Source organism: Panthera leo, chromosome E3 (assembly GCF_018350215.1).
Source record: "Panthera leo isolate Ple1 chromosome E3, P.leo_Ple1_pat1.1, whole genome shotgun sequence".
Lineage (NCBI taxonomy): Eukaryota > Metazoa > Chordata > Mammalia > Carnivora > Felidae > Panthera > Panthera leo.
In genome coordinates, this window is record NC_056694.1 from 38625050 (window position 1) to 38638655 (window position 13606).

Here is a 13606-nt window from a genome sequence, read left to right on the forward strand (position 1 = left end):
GCCCCGGCTACCTTTCTTCCCAGGCTCTCTCGAGCATCTGCTATCTGTGAGGCCACCTGCAGGGTCCCAGCCACCAGGAAAGCCATGGGGGCCGGGTGGGGGCTTCCTCTGAGCACAGAGCTTACCCCCTGACCCCCATGCCAACGCCCTGGCTCCCAGTCCTTGCCCTCCCCCCTCCAGCCCTGTCCTATCAGCTCTGTTTATGAGCTGAGCCGGACTCTGCCCCTTTCCCTGGAACCCTGGGTCTCGGACTCCACCGCCCCAGGGCCTGCTCTGTCCCCTGGCCCCAGCGGGCTCCTCTCTGGCTGGCATTGGCACACCCTCACCTGAGCCGGGAGCATATGCCCAATCCTATTCTTAGCTCCTGGCCCACCTCCTATCTGATCTCGTTACACGGGAGTGTCTCCCTTCGGAGCCAGCCACCAGCACCAAAAACGTCCATGCCCGGCTTCCGCCAGCCCCCACTCTCTCGTGCACAGCACCCACCCACGTGCACACTGCAGCCTTGAGCACAAGGGTGGGAGGAGGGGTGAAGGGCGCCGTCCCACAGGGAGAAAACTCTGACCGGAGTCATGTGTCCCCCGTGAGACTCCAGTCGCTTCATCTGGGAAAAGGGGTCCATCGCAGTGACTTCAGGAGGAAGCAAGTGTTACACGGGCGGCTGGCTGAGGAAGTGCTCTCCGGCCAGAGGGGCTGGCACACAGAGTAAGGGACAGAACATTCTGTCTCCGCCCGCCCCCACCCCCTTTCGGGAGGGCTCTGCTGGGGTAGGATGACCTCTGACTGTGCACCCCCCACTCCTGTGCGGGCTCCAGGCCAGGGAGGGGAAGGGTCAGATGTCAAGGGCTGGGTGGGGAACAGGCAGGGCCCATTCTGACCCAGCAGGCAGCAGGCCCCCCCCACTAAGGGATCTGAACACTGAGACGGCTTGAGTCCTGCTTCCCCACACACCCCACGCCCAAGCCCCTTTCTTCATTTCACCCGTGAGGCCTGGCGAAGACCCACTCAGCTCCCCCACTGTCCTGCTGGGGTGGTGGGGGGTGCAGGTGCCCCCAGTTATCCCATCCTCATCTGTCCCCGGTCCAGGGCAGGCGCTGGCTGACGAGGGATGAGAGTCCGGACACTCGTGGCTGTCATTTGGGACCCAGCCATCCCGGAAGCCAAGAATGTGGCCCCACCTGGTGACCACCCAGTACCAGTACCACCAGGACAACCGAGCCAGGAGGCCCGGAAGTAGGAGTTCCAGGTCCCCCCCACCCCTAGCAGCCACATAAACAACAGAGCAGTCTGGAGGAAGTTTCCACGTTTATTCAAAGCCCTCTGCTGCCCTTTTGAGAACAGCAGGGCCCAGCTCCTTTAGAGAGCCTGTGGTCTGTCCCTAGGAATGCCAATCTGCAGACAACGCAGGTGGCGCTGTGGAATGCAGTGCTTAAGGAGTCAGCGACAAGTGCTGACAGAGTGCTAGTGTTAAGTATTACAAAGCCCACACCTCTGGAGAGGGGAGCAGCGGGGAGCAGCCAGCCTCCACAGGCCCCGTCCTTGTCTATACGGTCAGCCTCCTGTCCCTGAAGCCACCACCACCCTCACTAGATTGGCAGGGGGTGGCCCTCAGGGACTCACTGGGGGCAAGTCAGCCAAGTGCTGAGGCGGGCAGGTCCCCACCTCCGGACAGGCAGTGGTCAGGGCCTGGCCACGGGAGGGGGTGTAGGGCCAAAAGCCCCTGCAGCCACGCCGGGGACCCAGATCCTCACAGGTCTGGGCTGTCCCTCCCAGAGCCTGGCAGCACCCTGTGGGTCAAGGCTTGTCCTCTGCACCCACCGGAAGGCACAGCTTGGCAGGACAGAGGGCCAGGCCCAGGGCCCCAGCAGGGTGCAGGGAACATGAGCCACAGGGCAAGCGAGGCTGGGGGGCGGGGACCCAGAGCCCTGCCGATGACGTCCTCACACATCCCTGACACCCTGGCCTTCCGCCCCCGCCCCCCACCAGGCCAGGGGCCGGGAATGTGCTGGGGCTTCGGGAAGCCAGAGGGGCAAGAGAAACCCCAGGGGCAAGACAGGGAATGGCCAGGAGGTGACAGACAGGGGATTTCCATTCCCCGGGAGTGTCGGCCAGGCCCAGGGGCCGAGCCGAGCAGGGGCGCAGGGATGGTGGCCGCCCCCGCCCACGGGTGGAGAAGCCCGGAGTGGGGGGAGACACCGCCCCGTCCCCGGCTGGGCCACGCGGCCCCCGCCAGCCCTCAGCCCACGGGCTGGGCCATCTTGGCGTGCAGGCTCTGGTGGGCGATGAGGTGGGCGCGCTGCTTGAAGCTCTTGTCGCACTCGCCGCAGCCGAAGGGCCGCTCGCCCGTGTGCACGCGCCGGTGGTCCAGCAGGTAGGAGCGCAGCGAGAAGCTCTTGCCGCAGTCACTGCAGCCGAAGGGCTTCTCGCCGGTGTGGATGCGCTGGTGGTCGGCCAGGTAGGCGCTGCGGCTGAAGCTCTTGCCGCACTGGGCGCAGGAGAAGGGCTTCTGGCCCGTGTGCACGCCCTGGTGGCGCACCAGGTCCGAGGAGCTGCGGAAGCTCTTCTCGCACTCCTGGCACTTGTGCGGCTTCTCGCCCGTGTGCGTGCGCTGGTGGCGCGCCAGGTCCGAGCCCCAGCGGAAGCGCTTGCCGCACTGGCCGCAGCTGTGCGGCTTCTCGGCCGCCAGGTCCCGGAACTGCCTCCGGCGCGTGGGCGGCCGCCCCCTCCGCGCCCCCGCGGCCCGCGCCAGGGGCGCCCCCGGCCGGGGCTCGCCCCGCCACGTCTCGGCCTCCTCGGGGCTCCAGGACACAGTCACGTCGCCGCCACGGCCCCCGCCACCGCCGGCCTGGCCCTGGAGCGCCGTGGCGGCCTCCTCCAGCCGGGACTGCTCGCTTTGGCTCTCGGACCCCAAGCCTGCAAGCCGAGAGGGGGCGGCCTCTTCGGTTCCACTGGGTTCTGGGACCAGAGCTGGGGCGAGGCAGAAACGGGACTCAGGATCAGAAAGCCCTGGGCTACAGAGACCCAAGCCTCAGCTTCCTCGTCCATAAAATAGGGGCCTGATAAAATGCCCGCAGAGAAACACTTCGGAGGCGGAGGCAGAGGCGAGGAAGGAGTCCGGCTGGGCTGATCTGCCTGCAGAGACACTTCCTGATCACACCCCTGACTTTTCCACCCCCGTGTCCGCACTGGGGCCCGGTGCCCCACGGTCTGAACCCTGGCTTTGCAAACTCTAGAACTGAATCGATTTAGGTAGTTTGCAGATTATCCAAGCTCTCAGTGCTTCTTACCAGAAACTGACGAACCACACGGGTTCGGCCTATGTGGCTGCTCTCACCCCACCAGCTTTTGTCCCTTGACTCAAGAACAGAGTTCAATAGGGAGTGATCCTCGTCTTCCCGTGGGGTCATGTGGATTAAATGAGATGATCCCCAGACAGTGCTCAGACAGCCTCTAGCTTGGAGAGGGGCCCCAGGAGGGTGGCCCCTGAAGGGCGGGGCCCAGGCGTTGGCACAGGTCCGGCAGCTGCTCTCACTGTCAGCACCTCTTCGTGGGGCAGGCGAGGGGACCTCACAACTACTTCAGAGTCCCTTGGCCTCTCTGAGTCTCAGATCCCTTGTGTGGGAGCCGGGACAACACTTCTACGCACCAGGCTGTGAGAATCACAGGAAAATGCCCGTATGAGAGCTCAGCACAGTGTGGGCACGCTAAAAGCACCCCTCACATGGTAACACACCCTCACAGGCAAACAAAAACGAACATTAACACAAATAAGAAACCAGCCAGTGCTCTTGAAAAGGCCCAGGAAAAGCCCACTTTCGAGCCAGCTCGACGACTGGTGTGGGAAAACTGAGGATTCCAGCGGGACACAGAGGAGTGTGTGGCCTGCTTGGGCCAACCATCCAGCGCTGGACCCCCCAGGAAGGGTGCTGCCTCCAGTTCAGAAGAGCCAAGGACCCCAGGGATTCTGGCTGCACCCGCTGCTTACCCAGGGCAACATTCCGGGAGTTTTCCCGCTTTATGTCCCAGAAGAGATCCCTCTGAGCAGGGTCCAAGGACCCCCATTCTTCCCGGGAGAAATAGAAGGGAACGTCTCCAAACGTCACAGGTCCCTGGAGTGAGGGGAGAAAACCTGGCTCGGCACTGCCACTCAGGGCTCCCCAGGCAAGCCATGGGTGGGGACAAGATGGGGGCTGGGATGGGGAACAGGACAGGTCCAGGCAGGGCCAAGATGGATAGAAGAGGTCTTGATGAGAAGGCGAGGCTCATTTTAGGGACTTGACAGCACAGAGGGCCTCAGAGGGGACACAGGGACCAGAAACTCACGTGGACGTCAGAGGCAAAGCTGGTACCGGTGTTCTCTCCCCTACTCCCCTCTTTAAGAGCAGGCAGCTGGGCTGAAGAAAAGAAGAGACCCTCAGAGAGGCCAGCCCAGGCCAGGGGCCAGATTTCGCACATGTACACACACACACAAGCACACTTTCCTAGGCTCCTTAGAACAGAGATAACCTTCCCGCTACCCTCAAGGCAACAAGCGGGAAGGAGCCAGGCCCCTGCCCAGCCACCTGTGGCCCACAAGCTTACTCACCGCCATGGCTGTGCTGCTCCCAGAGTACAGGTGGCCAGCTTCGTGCCCCCACTTTCACGGGAAGCCCCTTGGCTGGGGGTCCCTGGACTGTGGCCTCGGGTTCCACCTCCTCTGAGGGCACTTCCTGTGCAGGAACCACAACATGCTCATCAGCACCGAGATCGGACGGGGGAGACAGAGCTTAATCCCTGGGAAGGAGACACAGGACACGTCCCTCAGGAGGAAGGGGCGTGGGGAAGGAGATCAATATGGGTCCCGGGAAAATCCAGAGGAGAATGTTCTGTGTGCCCGAGGGCACTCCCCGATCAAGCATGAGGCAAGAACAGCCCCCAAAAGCCAAAATCACAGAGCCACTTACTAAGGGGATGTGGGGGCAGATCTCCAGGCCAAGGGTGAGCCCCACACCCCAGCCACTCATTAGCACCTCCCCAAGGGTCAAAATCGAACACCCCCCAGACAGCAGGGTTCACACGGACAGCTAGCTTCTCACACCCACTCTGGTGCCGTCATGACACATATCACTGTACCCCCAGGGCATGGCCGACAGCAGAACACGGATGAACATTTGCAGAACCTGTGTGGAGCTAACATCTGCCTTCCTGGAACACGCCCACTTTGATCCTGCTGCTGCCCTCCAAAGCCACCAAAACTAAACGACTCATTTGGACAGTGTCTTTCAGAACCGCAACACCTGCTATGATGTACTCCTGCGGATGCTCCCTCTGGCCCCGCATCCCTGCCACCCCTGGAGGACTCGTTTCCAGGGAGGACTTCCTCTAAGAGAGGAGACGGCCACCTCCCTTCAGCCAGGAGCCATCCAGGGGCCCTGGGTGCGGGAGGGGCCCCTCACCTGTGGCCACGCTTTCGCCGGCTGCCTCTGCAGGACCTCCACCAAGGCGACGGCCTCCTCACCACTGCCGGGACACCGCTCGCGCACCCAGTCCTGGACGCCTCCGGGCAGCACGCTCAGGAACTGCTCCAGCACCAGCAGCTCCAGGATCTGCTCCTTGGTGTGCAGCTCGGGCCGCAGCCAGCGGCAGCAGAGCTCCCAGAGCTGGCTGAAGGCCTCGTGGGGCCCGCCCACGTCCCTGTAGCAAAAATGCCGAAAGCGCTGGCGGCAGGCCTCAGAATCCCTGCTGTCTTCTTGCGGGGCGGAGTCCTGCTCCCACGAGGAATCTTCTACCTTTACGATCAGCAGCCCTTCTCCCTCCCCAGGAGCCTCATCCTGAGGCTCTGGGGGTGCTGCCATTCCCCTGGCCTAAGGACTGGTTGGCCTCAATCTGGGCCTGCGAGCCTGCCCCTCAGTCTCCCAGAGGAATCTCCTGTGGCAGCCGGGTGGGCATCTGGACGAGGACTCCTGGGGAAAGAGCAAAAAGGAGGAGGGAGGCAGTACATGAGCAAACACCAGCCTGCTCCTGGCCTTTCCTGGCCTTGACATCTTTTTTCGGCTGTCCTTGATCTCCTTGCTCCTGTGACTCTCTTTTTTCTGCCCAAACAGGTCCATAGCTCCTTATCCTCAGCTCTGAAATCCCAAGCTCCCAGGCTTTTACTCCCTGGCCTACTGATATGAGCGTATTTATAATCTCCGTGTATCTCACTAAATGGAGATGTTCACATGTTTTACAGCAAAAACATTTTTGTATGTATTCAGCTTGGAAATATTCATCAAGCTGTACGAACCATGTGTATTTCTGTAGGTGTCCTACACCGTGAGAAAAAGTGTAATTAATACGTTTGATTATTATCTATTGCTGCAAATTTTGTTGGTGGGGTCACTTGATATACCATGTGTACTGTATTATGGTTCTCAAATTTGAAAACTTCCGAATTCCAAAACACATCCCGGACTTTGGGTGCCAGCGAAGAGCTCACAGAGACACCTGTCTAAGCCATTTATCTACAGGTACGTATGAATGAATGACACAAATTTATCCCTTACATCACTACTCTTCCAGTACTCCTGAAAAGTCTGGATTTTGAAAATTTCCTTAATTGCTCTCTTAACAAAAAAATGTGACGCAGACCATCGAAATAAAGGGGGGAGGGAGATGTAAACGATACAGAAACACATAAAAGAGAAACTCCCGCAATTCAGTTGCACCCTCCCATCAACAGCATAACATATGACCTCCCAGACTTTCCCCTGTCCATCTACTGAAAAGGTATCTATAGAAACGGGGAAAACCAAGTGTGTGTGTGTGTGGGGGGGGTGTTTACATAAATGAGGTCTTACTGCACATACTATTTTGCAACTTGCTTTTCCACCTAACAATGCTTCTTCGTTAGCCGCTCTGCGAGATTCCACGCTACGAATGCGCTCCAGTAAGAGATTCACGTCGTTTCCAGTCCTCTACTACACACTAAGCACTTTATTTACTTTGTTCTTACACTCCTCGCAACGCCCCTGAAAGGTACGCGCTCCATCCTCATCCTCCAGTGACCATGGAGAAGGCTGCGCTCGGAGAGGGCCAGGGACTCACCAGGGTCGCTCGCAGGACGCGGCGGGCGAGAAGGCGGACCCGGTCGGAGCCCTGCGCTCCGACCCCGGCGGCCTCGCCTGCGCGCAGCTGAGAGGGAGCGGGCGGGTAGTGGACACGGGCGCGTCCCCACCCCCGGCACTTCCCAGAGGCACGCGACCCCTTCGGCCTCCGTCTCCGGACGCCGACCCCGGCCGCCCGGAGCCCCGACGTCGATCTCGGAGCTCGGCGGCCCGCGTCGCGGGTCCCGCCCCCGGGATACACACCGCCCACAACCGCCCAGGGTACCTAGTTCCGCCGCCAGATCCCTGCGCCGGAAGTTCGCGCGGGGCTCGCCGGGAAACAACAAGGCGCATGCGCCGCAACAAGCCCTCGAACTACACGCCCCAGGAGGCCGTTCGCCCAATTGAGTCCGCCTTCTCCCCAATGGCTAGCCAATGAACGGGGAGAATCTCCAAAATTGGCCAATCAGGAGGCGGTGGCGCCCTGCGCCTCACCACCAATGCCCCCATACTCAGGTCTGTGTCTAGATTCGTGCTTTCAGATTTCTCTGAAAATCTAAAAAGCCACTTAAGGGCGAGAGGGGAAAGACAAGCCCGGTCTGGTGGGCCGAGCCGGCGTCTGGCCCAGCCACGAGTAGAGCTCCTGATCCGCCGGAAGGGATCCCCTGAGGACGAACTCTTCCTTCCGCCCTCCTTGAGTCAGACGAGGGCGGAAGGCTGAAGGCCCGCGCGCGACCCAGGAACTGGAGCTCGGCCCCGGGAGACTCATTTCCAGCCCCTTGGCTCCCGCCCTCGCCTCAGTCTTTACCGCCCCTAGAGAGGCGTGGAGCTTCCTGGGAAATGCAGTCCAGTGAGGGACGCGGAGCCTCCTGCGGCGATTCTCTCCCCACCCCCGCCCCGTCCTCCCCACCCCCCCTCCCCCCGAGCTTCAGCTTGAGTTGTGCAGCGGGACGCGGCAGGCGGGGACACTGACCTCGGGGAGCCCCGCCTCGCTTTCCCACCGGCAGCTTCGTCTGCGGGGCAGCGGGGTCCTCGGGGAGGGGAGCGCTGGGTTCTTCTTTCCATGTATTTGTACCTGCTCCTACACTCTACTTCTCTACCTGGAGATCTGAGGCTCCGGATCTTTTCCTGAAATATAAAGAGCTCTCTTGTTTTGATTTGTTTTGATTATGCAAGTGTTGCATGCTTAGTGTAGAAAAGAAAATAAAGTATGAAAAATTATAAAGTTATTTATATCCACAGGGCTAGCTCCCTCAATCTGCTCAAATGTCACTCCCTCCAAGTGGCTTCCCCTAATCCTATGTAAACAGCACCCCCGCCATGCTTCTGCCCTGCCTTATTTTTCTTTTATCGCTGCCTGACAGACTTGTGTAATATTTGTCTCCCGGTACTCGAGTATAAGCTCCGTGAGGTCAGAGTTTTCACTGCCCTACTCCCAGCACCTGGATTTGTGTCTGGCACAATATTTGTTGAATAACTGAGGGCAAAAATAATTGAAGGTGAAAAAATATTCCCAATAAGGCCATTCAGAAGTGAGTATCATTAATATTTTAGCCTGTTCTTATACATCTATGGATACCTGTACTGTAGATCTGGAATCATTCTATGTAAGTATTGTAGGTTGACTCAAAAGTCCATCAAGGATATCTTTGCAGGTCACCCTATGTAAATAAAATGCATCTCTTTTGCAGACTGCATAGTATTCCATAGCATGCAAGTTCCATATTTTATTTTAAATCGCTTCCTCTTGGACAATTAGAATTTTTCCATTTTTCCGTATGTGCAGATCGTTTATGCAAACGCCCACCTTCCACTATTTGCTTGAACCATTTGCTGGAGAGCAAATGCCAGGCCTGCTCTGTGAAGGCTGCTAAAGTGGCTGCTGCTGCTGCTGCTTTCTTCCCTCCCTCTACTGGCCCCGTGGAAAACTGCCCAGGGGAAAAAAAACTTGAGAGTCCCCTTTTCTAGGTGTGGATTTGGGATTTACAGTGTTCTTCCATCGCCCTCTATTGGCAAAGACTAGCATCAAGTCCACTAGCGAAGTAGAAAGGTCTACAGGCTGTAGTATCGCACAGGGTGACAAAATATATGTGTTGGGGGCTGAGAAACAAAAAACTGGCACATTTACCGTATATATTATCGGGCATTGCTGGCAGATGACAAGTCATTTGTATACGATTACGTTGAAATTAATCACCCAGTAGCACTTCTTTTTCTTTCTAATTTTAGTTTATTTTTCTAGCTAGGAAGTATAATCTATAAATAATGAAAAAGTCAACATTCTCTTTCCAGAAAATTTATATTCATTTCCGGAATTTATACTCATCATTTTCTCAGTCTTAGTCCAGAACCCTCGAAACAGTGTCAAAAATTGAGGACAGGGGCGCCTGGGTGGCTCAGTCGGTTGAGCGGCCGGCTTCGGCTCAGGTCACGATCTCGCGATCCATGAGTCCGAGCCCCGCGTGGGGCTCTGTGCTGACAGCTCGGAGCCTGGAGCCTGTTTCGGATTCTGTGTCTCCCTCTCTCTGACCCTCCCCCGTTCATGCTCTGTCTCTCTCTGTCTCAAAAATAAATAAACGTTTAAAAAATTAAAAAAAAAATTGAGGACAGTAGGCATCATTGTCTTGGTTAATAAACAGTTTTGTGATTTATAACTGTCCATTGTTTGTCTCTGATATATATTCATGCTCATACTAAGGAGCATCTATTCTCATTTGCAGCAGAAAAGCTACTAGCTGTTCCCCAATATCTGTTTTCTCCCTCTAGAGTAAGAATTTGGGGGAGCACCTGGAGGGCTCGGTTAAGCCTCTGGCTTCGGTTCACGTCATGATCTCACGGTTTGTTGAGTTCAAGCCCGTGTCAGGCTCTGAGCTGAGCCTGCCTCAGATTCTACCTCTCTCCCTCTCTCTCTCTGTCCCTCCCCCGCTCACGCTCTGTTGCAGTCTCAAAAATGAACGTTAGAAAAAAATTAAACAATTTTTCAATGGGCACATGGCCGTTCAGAATGAGGAGTATACCTTCCCAGCCTCCCCTGCAGCTGAGTATGGCCATGTACTTAAACTGAAGGCAAGGAGATGTGAGAAGACATGATTTTTCATGTATCTTGTTCGAAGGGGATGGGTCATGTCTTCCTATTTTCTTTTCCCCAGCTGCTAGCAGAAATTTGGACCTAAAGGCACGGGCCATGCCAATGAAAGTAACCCCCAGAGGTATCAAAGCAATAAGATGGAAAGTGTCTAGATTCCCGACGATTGTGAAACGCACCAAACTAGCCCTAGATTTATACCCAAGCAGTGATGTGAGAAAGGAATAGATATGGCGTTTAAGCCACTATTATTTTGGACCTCTGTTACAACCAGAATGTACACCCTGACTACCATTATTGCCTACTAAGAGGTTTTTTTCATTAAAAATAGATGATAAAAGGGGCGCCTGGGTGGCTCAGTCGGTTAAGTGTCCGACTTCAGCTCAGGTCACGATCTCACGGTCCGTGATTTCGAGCCCCGCATCGGGCTCTGGGCTGATGGCCCAGAGCCTAGAGCCTGCTTTCAATTCTGTGTCTCCCTCTCTCTCTGCTCCTCCCCTGTTCATGCTCTGTCTCTCTCTGTCTCAAAAATAAATAAACGTTAAAAAAAATTAAAAAAAAAATAGATGATAAAGAAGCACCTGGGTGGCTCAGTCAGCTGAGTGTCTGACTTCGGCTAAAGTCTTGATCTCTCAAGTTGAAGCCCTGCGACGGGCCCTATGCTGACAGCTCGGAGCCTAGAGCCTGCTTCAGATTGTGTGTCTCCCTCTCTTTCTGCCCCCCCACTCACACGCATGCGCACACACACAAACACCTCTCTCAAAAATAAACACACACCAAAAAAAAATGTTAAAGAGATACAAATAAAAATATGTATTTTTATTATTTCCCCTATAGGATACTGGCTATTCAGAATTTCCATGTCTTCCTGCCTCAATTTTGACAGTTTTAAAATTTCTCTAGGAAATCATTCCTTTCATCTGCAATTTGTACATGGTATTCCCGTTTGATAAAAAAATGTTTAAATTAGCATGTATTGGGGCGCCTGGGTGGCTCAGACGGCTAAGTGTCTGCCTCCAGTTCAGGTCACGATCTCACGGCTGGTGGTTTCGAGCCTGGCATCAGGTTCTCTGCTATCAGTGCACAGCCCACTTGGGATCCTGTCTCCCTCCCTCCCTGCCCCACCCCCACTTGCGTGCTGCCTTTCAAAAACATACATAAAAACATTTAAACATGAGCATGTACGGTTCAATGCTACTCCTGGTTTTGGGATGGTGAGAGGAGACTTTACTGGCGGTGAGATGAGACTCCTGGTTTTGGGATGGTGAGATGAGGGCCTGGGTCCGTGCTGGCTCAGCAGGCTAGGGCCGCCACACTTGTCCTGACGGAGGCTGCCTACCTCCAGCCCACCTGCGCACGTTATCGTGAGAAATACACTTACATCTGGGTTAAGATCCTGCTCTTTTGGATCTGTTAATTGTAGTTGAACTGAATTCTAACTGATTCACTACCTCCTAAGATTGTGAAAGGATTAAATAAGTAAGAGAATATATATGTAAGACCACTTAGCCCAGCGCTAACTTTTAACACACAAGTAGTGCTCAGTAAAGAGTGGTTTAGTCCCAGGGAGTTCAGCATCGCCAGGAACCTGTCACCTGGGCATGCCCACAGGAGTGTGGGGTACTTAAGAGGGTGCAGGATTTAGGCCCTCCAGGCCTTTTTTCCATTTTCTCCTTAAGATTTGAGCCAAACATGGGGCGCCTGGGTGGCGCAGTCGGTTAAGCATCCGACTTCAGCCAGGTCACGATCTCACGGTCCGTGAGTTCGAGCCCCGCGTCAGGCTCTGGGCTCATGGCTCGGAGCCTGGAGCCTGTTTCCGATTCTGTGTCTCCCTCTCTCTCTGCCCCTCCCCCGTTCATGCTATGTCTCTCTCTGTCCCAAAAATAAATAAAAAACGTTGGAAAAAAAAAAATTAAAAAAAAAAAAGATTTGAGCCAAACTTGTTCTGGTCAGTGGCCTGTGGGGATTGTAGTACTAATCTTCATGACTAGTCCATAACTTTGTTAGTTGAGAAGAGAAAAACAGGTGCTCTAGGAGGTGACAGAGGTGCAGGCCACAGAGTGCTGTCTTTACAACCCAGGCAAGGGATCATGTCTGACCACATGCCACAGGACGGCCGGAGGAGGAAAGGTGGACCATCCTCATAACCTCCTTTCTCCACCCTCTGCCACACGCCAAGGAGAAACTTCAGACCATAGTCCTGGGCACTGTCACCTTCTAGCCTCCCCTCCTGCAGTCATCTTCTACCTTCCCTCCCAAGAGAGGTGTCATTTCAGTCTCTTCCTGGTGGCCGGGCCTTTATTCACTCTGTTTCCTGTGCATGAAGTTCTACCCCCAAATCCTAGTAAAATGGCTTCTTGTCTTTTCCAAGTCTCAGTTTAAAATTTCCCTCCTTGAAGAGGCCCTTTCTGACAATCCGTTCCTAACATTGTTTCACCCGTTCCTTTCTGATATTTGTCACTACTTGAAATTAATGTCTGTGTCACTTATCTCATGTCGGTCTCCCTCACTAGACCGGAACCCGAGAGGGCAAAGATCTTTTCTGGCCTTTTCACCGCTTATTCCTCAACGTTTAGCAAAGAACGTGGAACACTCGCATTCATTCCGTATCTGCAAAATGAATGAGTGAATGCAGCAAAGCCCCTATTTAACGTTTCCCCGCCCTTTACCTCCCTCCACACAGCACCCAGAGCCACCCCACACCCCTCGCACTAGCCACCTCAGTCTCCCCGGCTCCCCCCGGAAGAGGACTGAGCTCTCCTTCCAGGCCGTTCCCGCCCCCGCGCCCGGCTCTCCCTGGCAGCACCGTCAGGCCCTGCTCCAAGGCTTGGAAGGTGCTAGAGCGCCGGCCGGCGGGAGGAGCGCAGGCGGCCACCGAGCTCCAGTGCAGGGGTCGTAGGTGCCTGCTGGGTTCGGGGTCCCGGAGTCTCCGGCCAGCAACGAGACGAGAGGACTGAGGGCGCCAAGCCGGAAGTGGCTCTGGCCCAGGCCCTCAGCCCTCTGCCCACGTCCAGTCTAGGACCGCAGGAGGCTTTGCATCTCGGTAAGCCCAGGCCGGCTGTGAAGTCTCGCGGGTTGGCGAAGCCAGTAATCCAGCACCCGGTGGTTGGACCCTTCCGAGCCCGACGCGTGGCAGAGAAGAAAAGGGAAATTGTCAAAGCGGAGATTTCCGGCCATTACCGGGCAATCTTGCGGCCGGGGGAGCAGAAGGGTGAGAGAGACGGTCGTGATTGGCCGGGTCCACCGGTGCCCGCCTCTTGCCCCGTCCAGACGTCTGATTGGCTAAGGGCAAGGGTGGGGGCGGGACATTCCGGAACCCATCCTCCTTGCTGTGAGGGCGCCCAGTGAGCTTGTCCCGCTTACAAGACCCTCGCACGCGTCCCGCCTCCCTACCCCGCGGAGTCACCCCAGCAAGGGAAGAAATGACCCCAGACCGAGCTGGGCCCTGAGCCCCTTC

At 56.1% G+C, this 13606-nt stretch overlaps 1 protein-coding gene across 2 annotated transcripts; it reads right to left on the minus strand.

Annotated features, from left to right (window-relative positions):
* Positions 1 to 1293: 1293 nt before the first annotated feature.
* On the minus strand, positions 1294 to 7354 carry ZNF213 (zinc finger protein 213). Of its 2 annotated transcripts, none has more exons than XM_042922568.1 (6): positions 7066 to 7354; positions 5436 to 5942; positions 4586 to 4709; positions 4324 to 4394; positions 3986 to 4109; positions 1294 to 2967 (listed from the first exon to the last, which is right to left on the minus strand). In XM_042922568.1, the coding sequence occupies exons 2-6, from the start codon at positions 5832 to 5834 to the stop codon at positions 2237 to 2239; spliced, it is 1449 nt and encodes a 482-aa protein (XP_042778502.1). In that variant the 5' UTR covers positions 5835 to 5942; positions 7066 to 7354; the 3' UTR covers positions 1294 to 2236. The 2 variants fall into 2 exon arrangements, with proteins under 2 accessions (XP_042778502.1, XP_042778501.1); XM_042922567.1 differs by having other exon boundaries at positions 6828 to 7354.
* Between the last annotated feature and the right edge of the window lie 6252 nt (positions 7355 to 13606).

Excerpts from the sequence above, each read along its gene's own strand:
- ZNF213 (XM_042922568.1), bottom strand. The coding sequence starts at position 5,834 with ATGGCAGCACCCCCAGAGCCTCAGGATGAGGCTCCTGGGGAGGGAGAA. Across the intron at positions 4,395-4,585 it reads GGAGCAGCACAGCCATGGCG|CCCAGCTGCCTGCTCTTAAA; the intron begins GTGAGTAAGCTT and ends TCTTTTCTTCAG. Across the intron at positions 2,968-3,985 it reads CTCCCGGAATGTTGCCCTGG|CTCTGGTCCCAGAACCCAGT; the intron begins GTAAGCAGCGGG and ends GCCTCGCCCCAG.